The following is a 23,527-nucleotide window of genomic DNA, read 5'->3' as shown; positions in this document are numbered from 1 at the left end:
ATCTTTATTCTACCAGAGGTGCAGAAAGGTTGTGTCTTCCCCTGGGTTACTCAGTCAGCAAGTGGACAGGACCCCTGTCCCCTGCTTTCTTCCAGATCCCGTGACACTCCTGAGTTGGCCAGAGCACCTGACTGACCTCGGGTCAGCTTTCTGTATCCACTTTTTGCCATCAACTGTACCTGCAGCATCAATGCCCACCGCAGCTCCAGAGGCCCAGTGAAGTGGATTCTCTAAGCATTACTAAATCACCTTTATTTGGAATTGACTTTAAGAGCAACACTGGCAGGACCCTAGGCTTGGGAAGAGAACACCCAGGGAGCATATCGTAACCATCTTCGGATGTGGGAGGCTGACTGTGCGGGTCACAGCACAGCTGGTGTTCTGTGACCTCCATTGTTCTTGAGTAGTTGACAAACTACAGCCGGTGGGCCTGAGACTGTCACCTGCATATGTGCAGTCCTTAAGAAGAAAATGAAAATGTTTTTACGTTTTCAAATGGTGGAAGGATGAAAGCAAAATAGAATACATAGCACAGTTGAACAGATGCAAGAGAGAGAGTGTATGGCCCAGCAAGCCTCTCACAGAAACAGCTTGTTAATCACTGTCCCAGAAGGCAGAACCAGCACCTATGTGACCAGAGGTAGATCTCGGGTCGCTAGAAGAAAGAATTTTCTAACTGGAGTTGTCCATCAGCAGGGACAGCAGCATTCAGCTGAAGGCCATGCAGGCAGATGCTGTGCCTTGGACACTATAGGTCGGTGGTGTGCTGGTAAAGCTCTAAGAACAGGCTCCCCAGGGGAGAGAGCCTTGGTTGGTAATGTTTGCCTATTTCTGTGGTATAAATGCTCCCACATGGCCAGTCTCCAGCTGCCAGCATAGCAGCACTAAATGCGGAGTCGGGAGGAGATGCACACGGTCAGCTCTCGGGAGCTCCAGCTTCCGGTGTGATGGGCTCAGGTGATCATCAGTATGTAACACTGCACTCGAGTAGCTCCCAGTGCAGAGACTTGCAGGGTCTTGGGGAGGGATAGTAGTGTTGGAGAAGACTTTTCTGAGATGCCATCTGCTGCTCTGGGGCCACAGGCAGCCATGGTTAACATCCACAAGCCCAGAAAGATTAAGTACTTTGCCCTGGGCCACACAGCCGCTAAATTCCACATGCTAGTTTATTGTTCTCACATTTAGTTTAGAAAATCTTGATTTCTGCAAACAGATTGATAAGTTTGACTGCATTCAAATTTAAAACATCTGTTTAACAAAACGTCACTTTAAGCAAAGTTAGAAGGCGAATAACAGATTGAGAGAAAACATTTAGAATATGTGAGATCAAGACGCAGTATCCAGAATATGTATGGAGCACCCATCAGTCAATTAAAGTTAATGACTATGATGGTTCAGTGAGAAAATGGGCAAAGGATGTGGACGCACAGTTTATACCCACTCAAGTACAAACAGCTACTAAACATGAAAGATGACCAATCTTGCTACTAAGCAGGGAAGTGTATGATAAAACATTGGTTCATGTTTTCCACTTATTCGACTGGCAAAAATAATACTATGCAAGGGCCGGACGTGGTGACTTATGCCTGTAATCCCAGCACTTTGGGAGGCCAAGGTGGGTAGATCACCTGAGGTCAGGAGTTTGAGATCAGCCTGACCAATATGGTGAAACCCTGTCTCTACTAAACACTAAAATTAGCTGGGTGTGGCGGTACACACCTGTAATCCTAGCTACTCAGGAGGCTGAGGCAGGAGAATCACTTGAACCCGAAAGGTGGAGGTTGCAGTGAGCCAAGATCATACCACTGCACTCCAGCCTGGGCAACAAGAGGAAAACTCTGTCTCTTAAAAAAAAAAAAAAAAAAAATCCAAGCAAGTGAGGACATGAAGCCAAAGCAACTTCATGAACTGCTGCTGGAGGAATATAAGGTTATGCAGCACAGCCTGCAACTGAGCATTACCTTGACCCAGAAATTCCAAAGTGAACTAGATATCCTGGAGCCTAGAAAACCTGTCACATCCTCGGAGTAGTCAGGTGCACAGGGAATCATTGCCTTCTAGTTTGTGATAGTGAAAATTTGGAATAGACATAAAGACCATCAGTTAGGGAATGACTAAATAAACTCTTATGTGGACCTTCGGGTGAACATTAGGCTACAATGACAAGGATGCAAGAGATCGATAGCGATGGATATTGCTGAGGTGGAATAGCAAATTGCAGATGGATGCATAGACTCTGTTGTCATTTATGTTCTTAAAATGTAAATAAAACAATGCCATATGGTGCATAGACTTTTCATATAAAAAGTTCTGGAGGGCTATCCACCATACTCACGACAGTGCATGCTTTTGGGGAGGTAGGGAGGGGGAGGGCCAGTATTGGGGAGGAGGGGAGATGTTCAGAAGCAGCTTCAGTTTTATAGATGGAGGTTTAACTTTTTCTAAAGGTCAGTATATTTGTAAGAGACCAAGCCAAAATTCAGTTCTTTCCAAACAGAACCGTGGCTGTGAAGGAACCTACCGTCTTCCTCAGCAAGTTCAGACCCAGCAGGTTGGCCGTGGGGAGGCGCCCACATGGAGAGGGGTGTCTGGGTGTGGTTGCCTCAGCCCATGAGGTTGACCTTGCTCCTGAGGGTCCTCTCTCATCATGTCTATGACTTCCATCCTGGCCTCAGGTCCCCTTGACACTCGCCTAGGCAGGAAAATGGTTTTTGCCTAATTTATTGTTGCACAGCTGGGACAACTGAAGAATTTTAAATAAGACTTTACTGAGAGCTGAGAATAACAGGGGGAAAATAGAGTCACAGTAAGTAGGCGGCGTTGCTTATAAATCTCAGGGTTCTTGTGCCAAGCTTGGAATGGCCAACACCTCCTCCCTGCTCAGCCTGGCCACCCACCGGCTCTGCTTGCTCTCTCTCCCCTTGCCCCCCTGGCTGCTCTCAGGATTGTCTAAACTCCACTGTGTCTAGACCTAAAGGAAAGATGCAGACAGAGTGTTCCCTCTCCCATGTAACCGTGGCCCACCTTCCAGCTTTCCTGTTTCGTGTCTAAGAGCCAACCTCTTCCCCAGATTTTTGGCCCCAGAAATGTCCATCTGTTTCAGCAAAACCCTACTGTCAACCACAGGAGTTCAGGCCCTATTCTGTCATTTGCATGAGGTCCATATCGGAGTCCCATGCTGTCAACCTAGGACCTGGGCAAGAGACACTCACAGGAGCTTCAAGGCTTTCTCTCTCCTATGGCTGTGAGGAGGTCAGGCCAAGGATTGCTGCAGGGAATACTGGCACCATTGCCATGTGCCAGATGCTCATATCCTAGCCATGTTCTCTTCATCAATCCCATTAGAACCGTAGGAACTAATATCCTCATTTTACAGACACGGAAACTGTGCCTCTGAAAGTAACTTAACCTCTCTGAGGACACAGATCCCGATGCCAACCAGGCCTCTGCCTGCGGTGCCTCTGAACCCTTGAGCCATGTTCTTCTCCTAGGGGTTTGTTCTAGGGACCTTCAGGAGGCTCCTTCCTGCTTTCACACAACCTCCCTGGGTAAAAGGAAAGATCCCCTCCCCCATGAACTTTGAGTGCCAGGCGCGCATGCTGTTCTATGAGAATCCATGCAGCTCCTTTTAAGTTGTTACTTGAACTAGAATTTGAGGTGAAAACAGACAGAACATGTATTTTCAGATGCAGCTTGCATTTTGGATTTAAAGAAGGTAGGGCTAATTCAGGAGAGGCCTTAAGGTTAGGAACTTCGTTGATAAGATACATTTAATTTGAGGGAAACAGAGCATAGAAGCAAAAAATCTCTCCGACCCCCTGAATCTATTTCCAACCTTAAATTCACTCCTGTTTGACACATGCAGAAAGGAATACCCTGTGTTCCCTCTTTCCCTTCCTGTGTCCCAGCTTCAGTTTTCATTCAGCAGAGCCCTCCAGCGACCCAAGGAACTGAAATTAGAGTGTGAGAGGTGAGCGTGTGAACACCCTTCAAGGCTTCCCCTAAGTTAACAGGAAAGAACATTCAACACAGTGATGATGGTGGAGCATTGAGTTTTAGTTCTTGGTTTAGTTAGAGGCAAAGCCAAGAGGTAGTTGGGACCACCTCACTTCTTCATGCCGTATACACCAGGATAGTTATGGTAAAGGAGGAATCATCTTAAAATGCTTGGGGAATTACTTATGCTTCAAAGAGAGCCCCAGATATATATTTCTCACCTATATTTTTCTGACCTGAATGAAAACATTGTTATAGCAGTACCTGCATGAGCCTTTCCTTCACAGGAGAATCCAAATGCAAGACTAAGAAAACACTTCAGTGGATTCTAATTATCTTCCCCTTTCCTTGCTTCCCTTTATTTCCTGAATTGCTTTAGCCAACCTGTAATATTTTGCTTGCAGCTTGTGAGGAGTTATTACTTATTATGGGTTAGATTGGATACTCCCCCACAAAAAACTTTGTTGAAGTCCTAGCCTACAGGACCTCAGTATGTGTGATCTTCTTTGGAAAGAGAAGATCATTCTTCTCATTGGTTACATGACCAAGTTAAAATGAGGGCACTTGGGTGGGCTCTGATCCCATATGATTGGTGTTCTCATAAAGGGGGAGTGTGGATGCAGACACAGACGTGTGCAGAGGGCAGCCTACAGGGAGAGACTCAGGGGAAGCGCCACGTGCAGGTGGGGACAGGAGTGCTCACCTGCAAGCCCAGGAGCACGGAGATTGCTGGCAAAGCCCCGGAAGCTGGGAAGCGGCCAGAAGGGATTCCCCACCAAGCTTTAGAGGGAGCGTGGCTCTGTAGACACCTTGAGTTTGGACTTGTAACCTCTAAAACTGAGGCAAGAAATTCTGTCATTTTAAGCCAACCAATTTGTGCTACTTTGTTAGTGTAGCCCTGGCAAACTAATACACTACCTATACCTAACCCTTTTTTTTATTATTATTTTTTGAATATATTTTTTAAAATGTTATGTAGAGACGGGAGTCCCACTGTGTTGCCCAGGCTGGTCTCAAACTTGTGGCCTCAAGCAATCCCACCTTGGCCTCCCAAAGTGTTGGGTTTGCAGGTGTGAACCACCATGCCTGGACCTAACCCTGTTAAAGTATACATTGAGGATGAAATAAAATCGAAGATTTTAGTTCCGCTATCATAGTCAGTGTGACATTATATTTTTCAAAGATGGCTTCATCGTTATTTGCTGTCCTATCTGTAGGACCAAACACCTGAAATCCTCCTTCAGGAGCTGGATTCTAAATCCCCCTTCCCTCAGGTCTGGATAGGCCCTTTTGATGCTGTGTGACTTCTGAGGCAGCATCCGCCTGCTTGCTGGCACACTTGCTCTGGAACCCTGACCTGCCCATGAATGGTCCATTTGTCTTAAGGCCAGTGTGCTATGAGGGAGCCCAAACTAGCTCAGATGGAGAGACCACCCAGAGACATGAGACTACAAGGAGAGAGGTGCCCAGACAGCCCCCAGCTGCTCCAGTGCCCCTGCCGTTTCAGCTTCAGCCATTGTCTGATTGTAACCCCATGACACCCCCTAAGCCACAACTGCCCAGCCAACTCTTCCTGAATTCCCAACCCATAATATGATTGTCATGGTTAAAGCCTAACATTCTGGGGAGATTTGTTACACAGCAATAGATAACCATAACAGTTAGCATGATCTGTGCTTTGCATTGGTCACTGTCTTTTAATTTATAAAATGTATTACATTATTACTTCTGATTAAATAGTTTTATATTTAAAGCAGACAGAAGACAACCACAAAATCTGGTAACATAATAGGATTCGTCTCTCACTTGCTCAAAGTCTCATGCAGATAGGATAGGTTGATGACCTCCTCCAGGCAGTGACTCAGGGATCCATGTTCCTTCTGCCTAGTCTCTGCTGCCCCCTGATCCTTCTTGGAGTCCTGTGCTGGGTCACCTGTGTTCTGGTGGCCAAAGAGACAGAAGAGAGTATGGGTGGGGGATCACATTGGATGTTTTGGACTGCATCTGAAGTGGCACACGTCATTTTTTTTTTTTTTTTTTTTTTTGAGACGGAGTCTCACTCTGTCACCCAGGCTGGAGTGCATTGGCACAATCTCGGCTCACTGCAACCTCCCGCCTCCTGGGTGTCAGGCCATTCTCGCCTCAGCCTCCCAAGCAGCTGGGACTACAGGCACCCACCACCATGCCCGGCTAATTTTTTTTTTTTTTTTTGTACTTTAGTAGGGGGTGGGGTTTCACCGTGTTAGACAGGATGGTCTCGATCTCCTGACCTCATGATCCACCTGCCTTGGCCTCCCAAAGTGCTGGGATTACTTTGGGATTATAGGCGTGAGCCACCACGCCCAGCCTATTTTGGTCCATATTTTACTGGCTAGAAGTAGTCCTGGATTCGAGGAGCTGGGAAATGCCCCTTAGTTGTGGGCCTGCAAGAAACAAGGTAGTATAGTGGGAACATAGCCGAGGCTCTGCCACATCTGCACACAGATCAGAGGATCTCAAAATACCAGAGCTAGAAGGGCCTTGAGAAATGAGCTTATCTGTGTGTCATCTCTGCATCAGGATGAACAGAGCCTTGTTAAAGTATAGATTCTGGGGCCTCACTCAGGAAGTAGGTACTAGGAAATTGCATTAAAAAGATTCCCCAAATTATTGTTGTGTGCACTAAGGTTAGAGAACCACTTAACCTGGTTACTCAACCCTCTCATTGTATATAGAGCAAAGGTGAGGTCCAGAGAGCTGATATGACCTCCTTACATCTCTTCCAGTCACCCACCCCTTGAGGCCAGAATTGGAGCTGGCGCCTCTGCCTCCCAGGGCTTTGTGACCTAGGAGCCACACCTCGAAGGTGTGCTCTGGGGGAGCATACTTGGTGCCTGAGTTCTTCTACTCTGAAAAATCCTAATGTTTGCCTTGAAATGGGCCTCATGGGGTAATTAGTATGTAGACAGGGGTCCACTGCAGCTTAAATGATAACCAGAGCTGGTCCCAAATTAAGTCTTGTTACATTTTGGGCCATTCCTAGCAAAAGTCAGGAACCCTCCAGAATGTGTTAATTTAGAAAATGGAATCTTGCAATACCTTCTCCTGCATTATTCAAAAGGCCCACTTTGTTTTTAATGTAGTGGCATGTCCTAAATACCTTCTGTGATGCCAACTTTTAGGGAGGATTTGGTGATAGTAAAAGACACGGTGGGAGGAGAAAGAACCGTTGTATTTTCCAGTTCTCTTGGTGAAAACAGCAAATGTTCATTAGTATTCATTTCACACGATTTCCCTGATAAAGCCGTAATTTAAAACACTGACTCAAAGCCCTATTAAAGGAGGTTAACTTGCTTTCTAAATCTGCTGTACAGACTACTCATCTCTCCTTCCATCAGCCTCCCTTCTCCTAAGCAAATTGTGGAATTTGGAACAAAGAGAAAAAGTGCAAGGTTTTTTAACTGATTCCCTTATTAACCAGATTCTGCTGTTCAGCAACATTGTGAGCATTTGAGTTCTGATTCTCAGCATGCACGTGAAAAATCCTCAAGTCATTTTCTGCCTTCAGAGATTTGGGAGCCAAACAGGAAACAAATTACCAAACAATGCTTATCATGCTCCCAAACCTTTGCTGAAATCATTTAGTTTCAATTATTTTGATTAATTACTGAGGATTTTACAAGCAGAGTTTATGGCAAAAACATCTGCCTTCATGAATTGGCATGAAGGAGGATGAGTATATATGTAGAAATGAAGGAAGATGAGTATATATAGAGAGATGAAAGAGGATGAGTTTGTATGTAGGGATGAAGGAGGATGAGTATATATGTAGGGATGAAAGGTAATTAGTATGTATGTAGGACTGAAGGAAGATGGGTATGTAGGTAGAGATGAAAGAGTATGAGTATGTATGTAGAATGAAGGAGAATGAGTATATATGTAGGGATAAAGGAGGATCAGTATATATATATAGGAGTGAAGGGCGATCAGTATATATGTAGGAATGAAGGAGGATGCGTACATATGTAGAAATGAAGGAAGGTGAGTAAACATGTAGGGACAAGGAGGATTGGATACATATGTAGGGATGAAGGAGGATGAGTGCATATGTAGAAATGAAGGAAGATAGGTATACATGTAGGGATGAAGGAAGATGAGTGTGTATGTAAGGATGAAGGAGGATGAGTATATATATGAGAATGAAGGGTGATGAGTATATATATATAGGAATGAAGGGTGATCAGTATATATGTAGGGATGAAGGAAGATGGGTATACATGTAGGGATGAAGGAGGATGAGTTATATGTAGGGATGAAGGAGGATGAGTATGTATATAGGAATGAAGGGTGATCAGTATATATGTAGGGATGAAGGAGGATGAGTACATATGTAGAAATGAAGGAAGATGAGTATATATGTAGGGATGAAGGAGGATGAGTTATATATGTAGATATGAAGGAAGATCAGTATATATGTAGGGATGAAGGAGGTTGTGTACATATATAGGTATGAAGGATGATGAGTACATGTGTAGAAATGAAGGAAGATGAGTATACATGTAGGGATGAAGGAGGATAAGTTTATATATATATAGAAATGAAAGGTGATCAGTATATACATAGGGATGAAGGATGAGTACATATGTAGAAATGAAGGGAGATGAGTATACATTAGAGATGAGAAGGATGAGTATATATGTAGGGATGAAGGAGGATGAGTATATATGTAGGATGAAGGAAGATGAATATATATGTAGGAATGAAGGAGGATGAGTACATTTATAGAAATAAAGGAAGATGAGTATACATGTAGGGATGAAGGAGGATGAGTATATATGTAGGGATGAAGGTTGATCAGTATGTAGGGATAAAGGAGATTGAGTACATATGTAGGGATGAAGGAATATGAGTACATATGTACAAATGAAGGCAATGTAGGGATAAAGGGGGACGAGTATGTAGGGATGAAAGGGGATATGTACATACGTAGCTATGAAGGAAGATGAGTATATGTGTATGATGAGTATACGTATATGTGTATGGATGATGGGGGATGGAGTGAATACATAGGGCCTTTTGGGCATCAGTTGATGAGTCCTGACCTAGTGAGATAGGGTCTCTCCTAAGCTTTCTAATGTCTGACTGAAGGACTTGGCTGCCTAGACAAGCCATGACATGGACTGCTTCATAACAAGTTGAGATTTGAACAGGGACTTGTGAGAAGGGTCGATGATGAAAACTGAGAGGATCAACTAGTGCTCTCCTTCTCCCAGTCTTGATCAGGCACGATCACTTTGCACTCCTGGGTCCCTAACTCTTGGGGTTCTAGGGTTATTCACTGTCCTTACTCCTGTGGAGTTGAGTTTCTGAGGACACAAATACTGAATAAGGCACGAGATGACCAGGCCAGAGAAGGGCAAGCCTGATTTCTGTTGACTGAGCCTAGTAAACAAGCCCATGTTCCAACCTTCTCTGACTGTGTAAAAAAACTACTCCAGACCCAGTGGGGGTGTAGGTTGGGTTCCCTGGGAAGCAGACTCTGAGATGGAGAAAAGTGTGCATGGTGTTTATTAAGAACTTTATTTAGGATCAAGATTTGGAGAGGAAGAGAAGGGAGCAGGAGTGCATTCGGTGGCAGCCCCAGTTGGCCAACAGGGAGTTCTGGGGCCAGAATGACCCTTGAGAGTTACCCCAGGTTGGGCTGAGATGACCTAGTCTTTATATCAGGGGTCGGCAAGTTATGGCCTATAGGCCAAACCCAGGTTGCGACCTGTTTTTTAACTGAAGTTTTATTGGAACACAGCCACACCCATCATGTCATGTCATCTGTGGCTGCTTTCATGATACATTAGCAGAGTTGAGTAGTTGGGACAGACTCCAAGGCCGGCAAAGCCTAAAATGTTTGGGATCTGCCCTTGATAGAAGTGTGGCAGGCCCTGTGATGTTCCCTCATCGCTCAGTCGCTGAATGGACAGTCTCTGTTCTCTGTGGCCTCGGCTGGGCTGGAGGGTCCCCTTCCAAGGTGCCTTCCTTGCTCAAGTCTCCTTGGCCTTGTTCTCCAAGGACATCTCTTCTTCCTGGGTTTCTCCACATGGCACAGTGGTTTGGCATCATCATACTTCTTGCATCTTACCTGAGGGCTTCAGGAGGTGGGACCTGGAGGCCCCCAGTCCCAGAAAAACCACAGCAGGATTGGCAGAATCACTTGTGCCATTGGTCAAAGTGGTCACGGGGCCTGCCCAGATTCAAGAGGTGGAGGCACAGATTCCGCCCACTGCCTAAGGGAGGATGGCACAATCACGGTGCAGATGAGCACGAGGATGAGATGCCATCAGATCGTCTTCGGAAAAATGTGGAACGTCATGGCAGGCCAGGTGGCTGCTCGGCAGTTCTGCGTCAATCCCCGCTCACCCAGGTCACAGCTGCAGTGCCCGTCCCTCCCCAACTCCACGGTCCCTGATATCACGTGGGGAGCCTGAGACGGCCATGGTGGGAATGTGACACCTCAGGAATGGGCCCTGCCCACCCCAACCCCAAAGAGCCTGCTGTTAAGCCCTCCCCCGCACACGCCTGCCGCCATGGGAGGCCTTCTGGTTTGAAGCCACCTGGGAAAAAAGACAGCAGCATTGATTGAGAAGGGTCTCTGCATGTCCTGGAACCTCAGGACGACTCCGTAAGCTATGATGTTTTACCCTTTATTTTATAGAAGGGGAGTCTGAGGCTCAGCGAGGTTGGAGGCCCTGGCAGGATTTGAACCACGGTCCCCTCGTTTTTACCATCCTGCCTCACAGAAGACAGAACCGGCAGGAGAAGGAGATCGTGGATCTGAAGAAAGCTTAGGTCGGCAGGGAGGGAGAGAAAGCCGGCCAAAGAAGAGCGGGCAAAGCCTGAGGCCGGGGCAGCATGGGGTTGCCAGAAGGCTGGACAGTGGAGCCCCCGGGAAGGACTCAGGGCCAGCAGGCTGCGCCAGCTGTGTGGGTGCTGGAAGATTCACCCCAACCAGGCAGCCAAACTCCAGATGTTTCTCATTGTCTGAAAAATGCATCTCCATACTCTATGACAACACAAGCAGGGTGTGAGTGAGGGGTTGGGAGGCCCTGAAGAGGGCCACAGAGAGAAAGCTGGTGGCTGGGCACCACATTCACAGCAGAAGTTTGACTTCCTTCCCCTCACCTTCTTCCTGGGAAGCACAGTTAGGCTTAACCAATGGGCCAGTTTAAGAAGGAGGAGCGGCCAGGAAGGGGCTTTTGTATTGGATCCTGGAGGAAGCAGTGGTATGCTACAGGGGTGACAGTGGCCTTCTTTATAACAACACTCGTTCCCGCAAGCTGGACCTTACCCACGGGCCAGCCTTGCCAGTTACACGTGTCTATTACCTTTCATCCTCATAACCTTCAAGGGAAGAGGTCTTATGACTCCTCTGGGGAAATGAGGCTCAAGAGAAGGGGTAACCTTCCGGGTTTCAGGGTGAGCGCGTGGCAGAAGTTAAGACTTGCAGTGGATACAGGCACTTGACTTCTCCACTCCACGTGGCCGCGGTGCCTGAGTCAGCCCCAGTGGTGCAGGGCGACAGAGAGCACAGAAGCCAGGGCTGGAGACCCAGGGGTGATGGGAGAGCTTTCTTCGGGTTGGGTTGGTTCACAATGTCCCACTTTTTCTTTTTCCTCCCGTATAGTGGAAGGATTTTCTCTCCCCCTGCTGTTTAAGAATAAGATGAAAAAGTGAGAAGCGGGAGGCCTTGCCTTCTTCCCTGGGGAGACAGTGGGGGTGCTGTGAGGCCAAGGGCACCTGGGAGGGGAGAGGGTGGGGCAGACTGCATCTCCCAGGAGCAAGGTGGGGAGTGCAGGGAGTGCAGGAGGGGTCAGGAGGAGAGCAAAGCCACTCCTGAGACTGGGTCCATGCAGGACACCTTTCACTTGGACTCCTGGGTGTCCTGGCTGGGCCCAGGCTCTGCTGTGTCCCCTGGGGAATAGGGGAGGCTTGTGGACTGTTCACAGGAGGGTGCAGCTACCTCTGCCAGGCCCCTGGGGTAGGAGAGTCACTCCATCGTCCCCATAAACCACTGGGAGGCCTGACAGCAGGACCATGGAATTCAGACATGGGAAAATGGTCTCAGTTTTTCAGGTGCTTGTTAAAAATGCTGAGTTTCCTGGTCACCATTCTTGGAAGCCCTCCCACAGCGGATTGAAAGTGAGGCTCAGAATCTTCATTTTTAAAGCATCCTCAAACAATTTTGATGCCCACGGACTCTAGACCATGCTAAGGAAAACACCGACCTGGAGGGTGAAGGCGTGTGGGATCTGAAACTTTCAAGAAAACAGCTTTTTTGTCATTCTTATCTGATCTTATGAGCACCAATTTTCTTACTCTGAATGGATGTAGATGCAGAAGGTATAATGTTTAGGGAGTGCTGTTGCCCTAAGAAAGATAATGAATACAGCAGTTTGTGCATAATTGCACTTAATTATTATGTTGTGAATATATGGTTAAACTTGATAAAGATTAACTTATAAAAACTCTTATTAAAACTTCCCTGTTATTTGCCATTCATCGCTACCGTGGAGTTTTTAGGAGAGCTTGTTCATCCATCCACCTGATGAAGTTTTGAGTGCTTGCTGTGTGCCTGGCTCTGTGCAGGGAGTGGGGCATACAGCAGTAGCCAATAGCTGGGGTGGGAGGTGCCAACCACTCCGCTCCACCCACTTACAGTCTGGACAGAGAAACAAACTAAATAAATCCAAAACCAACCACATACATTTTGCTTTTTTTTGTAAATTTTTTTTTTTTTTTTTTTTTTTTTTTTTGAGACAGTCTCTCTCTGTCACCAGGCTGAAGTGCAGTGGTGTGATCTCAGCTCACTGCAACCTCTGCCTCCCGGGTTCAAGCAATTCTTCTGCCGCAGTCTTCCGAGTAGCTGAGACTATAGGCATGCGCCACCATGCCCGGCTAATTTTTTTTTTGTATTTTTACTAGAGACGGGGTTTCTCCGTGTTGGCCAGGATGGTCTCAATCTCTTGACTTCGTGATCCGCCCACCTTGGCCTCCCAAAGTGCTGGGATTACAGGTGTAAGCCATCGCTCCCGGCTACTAAATTGATTGTTGTAAATGTGTTAGTATTTACATACAAACCAGTACTAAACAAGAAAGGAAAAAACTCTTATCAGACCATATATTGTGAATTTGAATTTTAAAGAATTAATTAAACATGCAGGTTACAAAATTTTCAGGTACTCTCTAATTGAAATAAGAAGATATACACTATGAATTCTGTACAAAGCTGGCTTGCAGATTTTTTCTTATCATTAGAGTTGATACATCACCTCTAAATACATTTAATTAAAATGTTTTAAAGATACACTGACATTTTCTTCACAACGTTTCGTCTCTGCCCCTCCTCTCATTGGTGAACACAGAACCTTAGGAAAATGGTTCCCAAGTGCCTTCAAGCCCAAATGTGTCTGAATGCAGAATTGTCCACAACCTGCACAGAGAATTCGGACTCCATGCTTGGTGGTTTCAGCATAGTCTTTATGCTGTTTTCTTGTCTGATGTTTGAGCACACCAGTAGTCTATAAGAGAAGGAATCAGTGTGAAACAGAATTGTCACCAATAACCTCTGCTTCCCGGTTCTCAGCGTTGCAGGTGGCGAGCTGTTTGACTTCTTAGCTGAAAAGGAATCTTTAACTGAAGAGGAAGCAACTGAATTTCTCAAACAGATTCTTAATGGTGTTTACTACCTGCACTCCCTTCAAATCGCCCACTTTGATCTTAAGGTACGTTTCAAAGTGTAAGCCAGATAGAAGCTTGTGCAGATCACAGCCTTGGTTGTTTCTCTGCTAAGAAAAATTGAGGCATCTGAAAGAGTTACATTATTTTTCCTGTACCAGTTTAACAAACAGAATTATCAATATAAATCAGCAAGCATAGAATACATGCCTCCCACTGGGCTGGCAAACCTTTCTGTGGGATAGAGGCTTAATGATAATTGATTACATTCTGGAATTCTTGGTAAAGAATACAAGGGGTCTTAGGAACCAGGTTTTTTAGTAAGGGGGATGCTCTTGGCTACTGGGACATTAGCCAGCAGCCAGTGACTGGCACCGGTTCCTTCTGTGGCTCTGGGCATGTTAAGATGGAAAATGTGTTGAGTGATGCAAAGGCTTGTGGCCTGACTCTATCACCAATAATCAAGCAAACCAAACTCAGATTGGCTAATTGGGGCATTTGCCTGGCTGGATGCAGAACGTAGTTGGAGATGAAAGAGGATGTGAGCCGTCCTCCCAGCCATGACAGAGGTGTGGTCTCTTTGGGAAGGGAAGACACGACAGGAGCAATAGGAAGTGGCAATGGTGAGAAGCTCCAGTTCAAGGCAGCGAGAAGTGGTCTGATAAAGCAGTGTGTGCTCCGTCGGAGGAGATGGTTTAGACCCATAGGGCTGGGACAGGATTTCAGAGGAGGGAGGATTGTCCCCATTCTTTTTGTAGCAGAGCTGTCAATGTCCCGTTCATGTCCCCCCTGGCCCCACAAACATGTGAAAAGACACACACTCATATACAACCTAAAAGAGGGCTTGCTGCAAGTACCTGTGACTCTTCCTGGCATCTTGTTTGTGGCCCTGGGAGCTGGAAATGCAAAAGAAAAATTTCCACAGAAGCAGCTGTCAGCCGTGGAGGATGGAGAGGTGGTGGATAAAGACCCCGGCTCCCTCATGCTACAATTGGAATAACACTGAGTTCTGCTTTTCGTCTCCCATTCCCCTAGTTACCCCCACCTTGATAGGACGCTTCGTAGCAGCTTCCTTCTGTTTCCTGTATCTCCTTCCCCTACCAAGTGTTTCCTGGTGTCCCCTCCTTGTCTCAGGCCTGCTTCAGGGAGAACCTAGAGCAAGACATGTATTTCCTTCTTGAAATAAGAAGATATACCCTATGAATTCTGTACAAAGCTGGCTTGCAGATTTTTTCTCGTCATTAGAGTTAAGACATCACCTCTACATACGTTTAATTAAAATGTTTTAAAGATACACTGACATTTTCTTCACAATGTTTTGTCTCTGCCCCTCCTCTCATTTGTGAACACAGAACCTTAGGAAAATGGTTCTGTGTATTCTCTTTCCTGGTATACTCTTTCAACCACCCTGGTATACTCTTTTCCTGGTATACTCTTTCAACCACCCTTTCTTCCCTAATTTTTGGCCTTTTTTTTTTTTTTTTTTCCTTTTGGGAGTGGGTAGAGAAGAACTATTCGGCCATCTTGTCCTCAGCATAACATATCATAGCTTTTTATTTCTCTCTTTTTTCAAGCCTGAGAACATAATGCTTTTGGATAGAAATGTCCCCAAACCTCGGATCAAGATCATTGACTTTGGGTTGGCCCATAAAATTGACTTTGGAAATGAATTTAAAAACATATTTGGGACTCCAGAGTTTGTCGGTAAGTTCCTTTGCTCCTGTGGTCATTTACATCTCATGAGCATTATTCTGGCAAACCTCCCCTGCTGGAAGATTCTTTCCCCATTCCATGTTCCTGGTTGTTGCATGAAGATAGAATTGGTTAGTTTGCTTCCTCCCAAGCTAAATGAGTGTTTGTTTCCTCTTAGCTCCTGAGATAGTCAACTATGAACCTCTTGGTCTTGAGGCAGATATGTGGTAAGGAGTATGTCCTTGGTGTTGTTTTCTTTTTGATTTATTTGACTATTCTCCTGATGTGTTCTTTTGTTTGTTTTGTGTTGTTTTTAGGAGTATCGGGGTAATAACCTATATCCTGTAAGTACCAGAATTCACAACTCATACTCTCTTCTCTTCTATGAGACCATAGGTTTAATTAACCATTAAATGTGCTGTGTTGATCTCTTCAGCTTATGCATGCTTTTGATGTAAACATATTCATTTTACACCCCCAAAACATGTTTAGTTTATACTAATTAAACGTGTTCTCCTAATTTGAAATGAGTCATCAGAAACTGTAGCATAATCACTGAAAGAAAGCATAACTGTCCATCACTGCCGAGAAAACAGGTTTCCTGTAAACTACCAGATGCTGTTCCAAATTAACTTGTTAAGTGAATCCTTTTGCACGAAGCTGAAGCTTTTGGTCCTGACAGTTAAAGCCCTATGAAATAGAATCAAACTCTCAAGTGATTATTCAAGCACCAGATTATAATCTTATTCCACACTCCAGATGTTATAGGAGCAAAATGACAACACCAAGGGGTCATCATTAATGTTCTGTGCCCAACTTTATTTTTAACAGCCTGAGTGGGGCTTCCCCATTTCTTGGAGACACTAAGCAAGAAACGTTAGCAAATGTGTCCGCTGTCAACTATGAATTTGAGGATGAATACTTCAGTAATACCAGTGCCCTAGCCAAAGATTTCATAAGAAGACTTCTGGTCAAGGATCCAAAGTGAGTGTCCATGTTCCTGAAAGGTGCTTGGCCACGGCCTCAGCCAGCCCAGAGCCTGTGCCTGTTCCATGCACAGGGCCACGTTTCTCAGACCCTGCTTGCTTCATCTGCCAAAGGGCAGCATGCCATGTGAAACGCTTCAGAAAATGCAGGCAGGGCCCTCTGCCCCCGCTCAGTCAGTCCCTACAGGCACAGTGAAATAATCACAAAAAGACCAATGTCGTTTTTGGCTTTCTTCCCTGAACTGCATTTTCCAGAGTGTCTGCTCGGCAGGCCCAGCCAGCAGGAAAACAACCTTAGTATTTGCTGCTATGGTCACAGCATTTTTTCCTTTCTCCCCCTCCCCTCAAGGAAGAGAATGACAATTCAAGATAGTTTGCAGCATCCCTGGATCAAGGTGAGTTGCATATTACTTCACTGTTTAGATCACTTTCTGTGTGATTGGTTTGGGCACCCTGGTATTCGTGTGTCTTAAAGTACTGCTAACCACAGGTCACACCTGGAGTGTTAAGTTTGCTATTTGCATCATATTTTAAGAAAAGCTGACAGGTTAGACTGTATCCTAATGATCCCAGAGGTGGGGAGAGAGGAATAAGTCAGCACAGAGCAGGATTGTAAAAGGTCAAGCCCACTCAACAACTATGTTTGGAGTGACGCGTGGGGTGTTGGCCCAAACAGTATATTTAAAATTTTATGTTGATTCCAGCATGTAAATATCAATCAAATCTGGATTTCCAGCTTCTCTTGGGAAATCTGTTTGGTTTTTTTTTTTTTTTTTTTTGAGACGGAGTCTCACTCTGTCGCCCAGGCTGGAGTGCAGTGGCGCGATCTCGGCTCACTGCAAGCTCTGCTTCCCGGGTTCACGCCATTCTCCTGCCTCAGCCTCCTGAGTAGCTGGGACAACAGGCACCCGCTACCACGCCCGGCTAATTTTTTTTATATTTTAGTAGAGACGGGGTTTCACTGTGTTAGCCAGGATAGTCTCGATCTCCTGACCTCGTGATCCACCCGTCTCGGCCTCCTAAAGTGCCGGGATTACAGGCGTGAGCCACCGTGCCCGGCCGGGAAATCTGAAGATCTGCTGTCACTGAGCCCTCATTCCACATGGCCTTGGGAAGTGGCACAGGCCCCTTGGTGCTGGGGAACAGGGTCTCCTGGAACATTACACCTTTACATTACCTGCCTGGCCTGATTGACATTTGGATTAAAGTTGCTTCAATCCAGGGCAGAAAGGATTAGGAGTGGTAAAGGATGATAGTCACAGAATAAAATCATGAAACAAAGAAGTGAACATCACAGAAACAGGCTTTGGGGGCAAATAGCTTTGCTGTGCAAGCTCCCAGTGGATACCTGGGCTCTCCTAGCCAGCTGTGGTGTCTCCTCCTCCCAGAGATGGAAGACAAAAGCTAAATGCATCTACTGAAAAAGATACAGTACAAGGAATTCTCCTCCTATAGGCCAAACTAACTTTGCTGACCTCTGAGATCCTTCCAAGCTCTACATTACTTGGTGATACCCAAGTTCGAATGCCTCATAACATAGCCTCACCGTGAATATTGCCATTCCCAAACTATCAGTGTGGAAAGTCATGATTTAGTTTGACCCCAAGCTCTACTTCTCCCCAGTGTTTATGGATGATACGAAACCCTCAGATATAAGAGTGAGCCCGCTAAGACGAGGTGCCTAGATATTCCATGTTATCCCAATTCCTATGCTAATTTAGTAAGGTGAATGCGTAAGCATCCTGAATAAGGAGGTGTTTCAAAAAATTGTCATATAACACATTTTCGTAATTTGAGAGCTTTAATTTTTTTTCTTGGATTTTTATTTTAGCCTAAAGATACACAACAGGCACTTAGTAGAAAAGCATCAGCAGTAAACATGGAGAAATTCAAGAAGTTTGCAGCCCGGAAAAAATGGAAAGTAAGATTGTTTGTTGTGGAGGGATTAACAAATTCTATTTCCCGTATAGAGCAGTGTGTGGTAAGGGTCCGTCTCCTCTGATACTGGCAATATGGAAAATACATCCTTTCCTCTTTTTAATCCACCTGTAGTGTTCTGCACCATTACTGTATTTTCAAAAACAAGCAAAAACAATATTTTAGTCACTTTAACTCATACCATTAAATGTACTTTTGTAGTTTTTCCATCGAAACCATTCTCAATGCAAATTTTTATAGCCGCACCATAAAATTATAGTGAAATCTTTTTCTAATGCTACAAGCCACATTTTAAATAGGTTCATTCTTTGTGGTAAGTAGCATGAGATTACATTTGTGCTGTAGCTCGTGTAAGTGGGTCTCTCAGCCCTGCCTTTATCTGTGAGTGGTTGGAGTGGGGGTGGGGTGGGGCCATGAGCATTTGCAGGGTGGCCTCTTTTCCTTCCTAAGCGTGGATGGCCTCCACAGGGCCTGGGTGGGACATAGATCGGAAGGCATTGCAGACATCCTGGAAGAAATCACACTTCAGGGCTAAGAAGGTGATGGGATGGTTTCCTGTGCCCAGGGTCATGTCAAACCCAGAGGAAGTGGGTACCTACCATGTCTTCCCAGCTCAGGGCCAGAAATGTACCTTGTTTTCACACCTACCAATTTTGGGGTGCTGTGGTAGGAATGAGGAAGACCACAGCACTAGATTCTCAAAAAGTCCTTAGAATTAGGCTTAAAATAGAGAGAGAGCAATCATACATTTCTCTTTCTCACTCTCATTCTTTAACTGTACTTTTGCCTTTGAGAGTAAATGCAGAGATGTTTTTTCTGTAGACTAAGAGAACCCCCAGCTGTTCACTTCCATCAGCTGTCGCGTTTTGGTCATTACATTGTCTACCATCACTGTTTATGTGGCACAAAGGACACAGAGCAAGGCCCCTGCATTCTGTGCTTCTCTAAGGGGGGACCTGCAAGGGTCAAATCACCTTCTCCAAAGAGCAGAGAAGAAAATATATAGAGAGAAAGGATGTGGGGTGTCCAGCTCTGTAGTTCAATAATGAAACATGGAAGGAGAATCTCTATATCCTGTTGTCTTGATTTATAAGACCTTTAAAATTACTCTCAAAGCAAATACAACCCAATTCGCTGTAGGATTGCCCACCTGGGAGAGTGTGTGCTCATGCCTGTGAACACGATCTCAAAGGCTTTGTCGTTTGTACTCATTTGACAATTGTTACATAAGCTGTCTCTCCTCCTCTCACCCTACCTTTTTTTTTTTTCTTTAAAAAAAAGCAATCCGTTCGCTTGATATCACTGTGCCAAAGATTATCCAGGTCGTTCCTGTCCAGAAGTAACATGAGTGTTGCCAGAAGCGACGATACTCTGGTAAGCAAACCCGTGTGCCCTGGTGCTCCTTTCTCAGCACTGGGTACTCAGAATGTCCAAGCTGTCCTATTCGTTCAACCTCCCAGGAACCTGAAGTTGTGGAAATGGCAAGCCTATTCTTGATCCCCTCAGAGGGGTTTGGGGGTGCTGATTTATGCACCCTCTTGCTTCTTTCCTCTTTTTTTCTCTTTGATTTGGATGGTGCTGTCCCCTCTCATAGCCCCATACCTCTAACACTACCCTCCACCTTGATGCAAACGTAGGCACAGACCACCCCCCAACACACACGTGCACACGCACAACAAATGCACATACACAGAGACACACTCACTGATATTTTGGTAAAAGAGAGGCTAGCCAGCAGAAAAGAGCTTATTCTAATTTGCATGAACTGTTGCCGCTGACATAGAAGAATCTTGGTTAACAGTAGCACGGAAGGGACAGACAACCGCCACCTCCTTCCCACACACACGCACCAGAGAATCAGGGAGAGTGCAGTGCTGCTTGCTGATGTGTCTCCTAGCAGACCAGAAGGCCTAACCCGCTTGCCTTCTGGTTGTTGACTGCCCAAGGCCCTTGAGAATAACTCCAGCTTTCTTAGTTTTAATATGAACTTTGACAAAGTGGCAAAGATTTATCAAATTTGTTTTTCAATACTCTCTAGTTATGTTTCCTTCGTAATTAGAAATGCATTCATTTTCCAATTTCTAGCCTTTATTTTCTTTATCTTCCCCCTTAATCCAAACTGAAACCTAATCATAGATAAGCTCTTCAGATATGAGTAGAAGCCTCCGAATTCAACAAGACTTTCCCCTGACGATCAAACAATGGGCCTTTGTTAAGTCAGGAGGTGAAGGGGACTCCAGACGAGGCAGCCATGGTCGTCCTGTGGGAACTACCCTGCCCTTGTAACTGAACAGTCAGCATTTCCCCAGTGGAGCCGAGTACATCAGGGTGGGAATTGCAGACACCAGCTCCCCATTTTTCCCCTTAAGGTAGTAGCTTCACTGAGGCTCCACATCTAGCCTTGTGGAGTGAAATGGGATTGGAGATATTTTTTAAAAAAACAAAAAACAAACAAACAAAAAAAACAAAAGAGAAGCAGGTTAGGGCGAAAAGAGAGAGAAGAGGAGGCTTTGTTTGGGAATCGTTAGAGGGTGGCTGCTGTGCAACCAGCAAGAAGATAAAAACTGTGACTCTAAGTAAGATAATGAGAATGATTAAAGATTGCAAATTGAAGTCACTGTATATTCAACTGGGAGATGATCCATGTGTCACAGTGAAAAGTTTAGGGTAGGAGAGGGACCAAGGGTCGTGTAGGAGCTCCAGGTGGAAAGATACCCTCCCAGAGGTCAGATTCCCTCATCTCCATATTCTAATCACAGGGTGAGTCATAACAATCTGCTTTATTCCTTCTGTTTTCCCCATTTCTCTTGACTTGCGCTTTCATGTAAATGCCTCTTAGTCATTGACTTGAATTGTGATAGAAAAGCAAAACCTTGGTGGCATTCTTAAACATGCATTTTATACAAATATTACTAAAACCCACATGGAAAGTGTTTGGATTCAGATCTGTAGAGAAGAGAAAGCAGATGGAGAGACATGCTTTCTCCATTCTCCCCCACAAGCAGAGATTCAGCATCTCTAGATTCACTTTTCCAGATTTGAAATTCCAGTGGTCATAATTCTATGTTTATCATTTCAAAAATTTTATTTAGGATTTTTCTAGCAGATTCCTTAGTTTTAATGTGAATTTTGACAGAGTGGCAAAGATTTTTCAAGTTTTTGTTCACTACTCTTCTGGTTATTTTTCCTTTGTAATTAGAAATGCATCAGTTTTCTGATTTCTAGCCTTTGTTTTCTTTATTTAGAGCCTATTTTTTAAATTTTTGTTTTGTTTTTTGTAATTGGGACCAACTTTCAGAGAATTTTGCCATGTTATTCTATACATAGTGATGGAAGAAATACAAGTGATCAGAAAACAATTCTGTAATTGGAAACATTCCAAATTGAGAATATCTTATTCAAAGGCATCATTTCTTTGCTTCAGTAGGTTTTTCTTTTTCCTTTTCCAGGAAGAGAGTATGTTATACCTAAAGATTTTCACAGTGGTTTTAGGAACTGTGTTTTGACAGATTCTTAAGATAAACACAAAAGGTTACTTGTCATCATCATCATTTGAAATCTGGATCTCAGACACTGTCTCTGGGCTATACTGCAGATAACATTAAAGCCCAGGTAAACAGTAAATAGTGTTCGTTTGCAACATGGAAGGAGCAAAAATTTCCCTCCTAGGTCCCTTCATGACTGTGTGGTTTTGGGGAATAAATGGCTTAGTTTCCTCTGAATCCCCCTGTTAACAAGTGAGCACAAGTTTCTTTTATGTTGGTAAGAGAATCATGGCTAGCAGTGTAACTCTGTTTCCATCTTGGCTGTCTCTCTCAAGGATGAGGAAGACTCCTTTGTGATGAAAGCCATCATCCATGCTATCAATGATGACAACGTCCCAGGCCTGCAGCACCTTCTGGGCTCATTGTCCAACTATGATGTTAACCAACCCAACAAGGTCTGGTTCTGTTCTGCAGCATAGTGGAGGGGTGGGTCACAGTGACCCTGCCCTTCCATATTAAGGGAAGGACCCCATCTGCTTCTCCATTCTCCCTTCCAGTTGGAAGCTCCATACTGTGGGGAAAATCACTTCTGTTTAGAGAGTGATTTGAGTTACAAATAGGGTCTTTTTGCATTGAGGACCTTCCTTCATTCACATATTGTATCTCTACCCATGCAATTTTAGATCTTCTCATCCTGCTAATGAAAATGTCCCGGATGAGAATCCAAAAGGGGAAGGAAAGGTTTTATACCCTTCTACCTGTCTTCTCTTCCTGCCACTCAGCAGTAACTCTATGTCTGTTGAGACAGGGAAGGTGTGTGGGAACAGCAATCATTATTTGGGCTTTTCCTTTCCTACCAAACCTGAAAATTAGTAATTTTTTTTCTTGCCTGTTCTAGCACGGGACACCTCCATTACTCATTGCTGCTGGCTGTGGGAATATTCAAATACTACAGTTGCTCATTAAAAGAGGCTCAAGAATCGATATCCAGGATAAGGTCATAATTGTTTTATTGAAATGAATTGAATTTTAAAGTATTATCAAATGTCTCTTAATTATCGGGGTAACAGAGGAAAAAAATATATATGTCCTAACTTGTTTCTCAGTTTCCTGTAAAGGAAGATAAGCTGCTTTTTCAACAGCTTGGTACAGCCTGACACATGCATTAGAGAGGCAAACATTTATCATTTCTCCTCCCCTTGGCGCTGCTGCTTGACATCAGCATTTCTTTGTACACTACCCAGATTTTCCTTCTTACCGATCACATTTACTCGACAGTGTTAGATGCCACACATGAAAAAGTTTTATTATTAATTATTCTCATCAGAAATGTGTTTGCGTGCTTCTGTAGACGTCAGCAGAGCTGTAAGTGGAGTAGATCCGGTCCTCTGCAATAAGGGAGTCCTAACCAGAGGGGGAGAAGAGGGTTTACAAACAGAAAACAATTGTTTATAAACAGTTGTTTATTTTGAAATCATTTTAGATTTACAAAACAAAGTTGGAAAAGTTCCAAAAGAGTTCCATTATCTGCGTCACCCAGGTGCCCCTAATGCTAGCATCTTGTGTAACATGGTACATTTGTCAAAGGTGTAAAAGAGGATGAGGGCTTCATTCCTCTGGGAAGTTGCTCCTCTGGGGTTTGTCATCACGCAGGAAGGGAAATACAGTGACTCTGAGGGATGCATGCATCTGGCGCTGTCAGCTTTTTAGAAATGTGACCCCAGG

At 44.7% G+C, this 23,527-nt stretch overlaps 1 protein-coding gene across 7 annotated transcripts in view; it reads left to right on the top strand.

The window, feature by feature from the left end:
* Window positions 1-23,527, top strand: part of DAPK1 (death associated protein kinase 1) — a 209,526-nt gene that overhangs the window by 124,436 nt on the left and 61,563 nt on the right. For all 7 annotated transcript variants that reach the window (XM_031654069.1, XM_031654073.1, XM_031654068.1 and 4 more), the window contains exons 4-13: window positions 13,610-13,748; window positions 15,276-15,405; window positions 15,572-15,620; window positions 15,711-15,737; window positions 16,225-16,377; window positions 16,729-16,774; window positions 18,211-18,300; window positions 19,599-19,691; window positions 22,138-22,257; window positions 22,701-22,799. In XM_031654069.1, the coding sequence (XP_031509929.1) occupies window positions 13,610-13,748; window positions 15,276-15,405; window positions 15,572-15,620; window positions 15,711-15,737; window positions 16,225-16,377; window positions 16,729-16,774; window positions 18,211-18,300; window positions 19,599-19,691; window positions 22,138-22,257; window positions 22,701-22,799 (946 nt within the window). The remainder of the gene's footprint in view (window positions 1-13,609; window positions 13,749-15,275; window positions 15,406-15,571; window positions 15,621-15,710; window positions 15,738-16,224; window positions 16,378-16,728; window positions 16,775-18,210; window positions 18,301-19,598; window positions 19,692-22,137; window positions 22,258-22,700; window positions 22,800-23,527) is intronic.

This window comes from Papio anubis, chromosome 13 (genome assembly GCF_008728515.1).
Source record: "Papio anubis isolate 15944 chromosome 13, Panubis1.0, whole genome shotgun sequence".
NCBI classification, from domain to species: Eukaryota; Metazoa; Chordata; class Mammalia; order Primates; family Cercopithecidae; genus Papio; species Papio anubis.
Note: the sequence above shows the minus strand (reverse complement) of the source record. Positions and strands in the feature narration are given on the sequence as shown.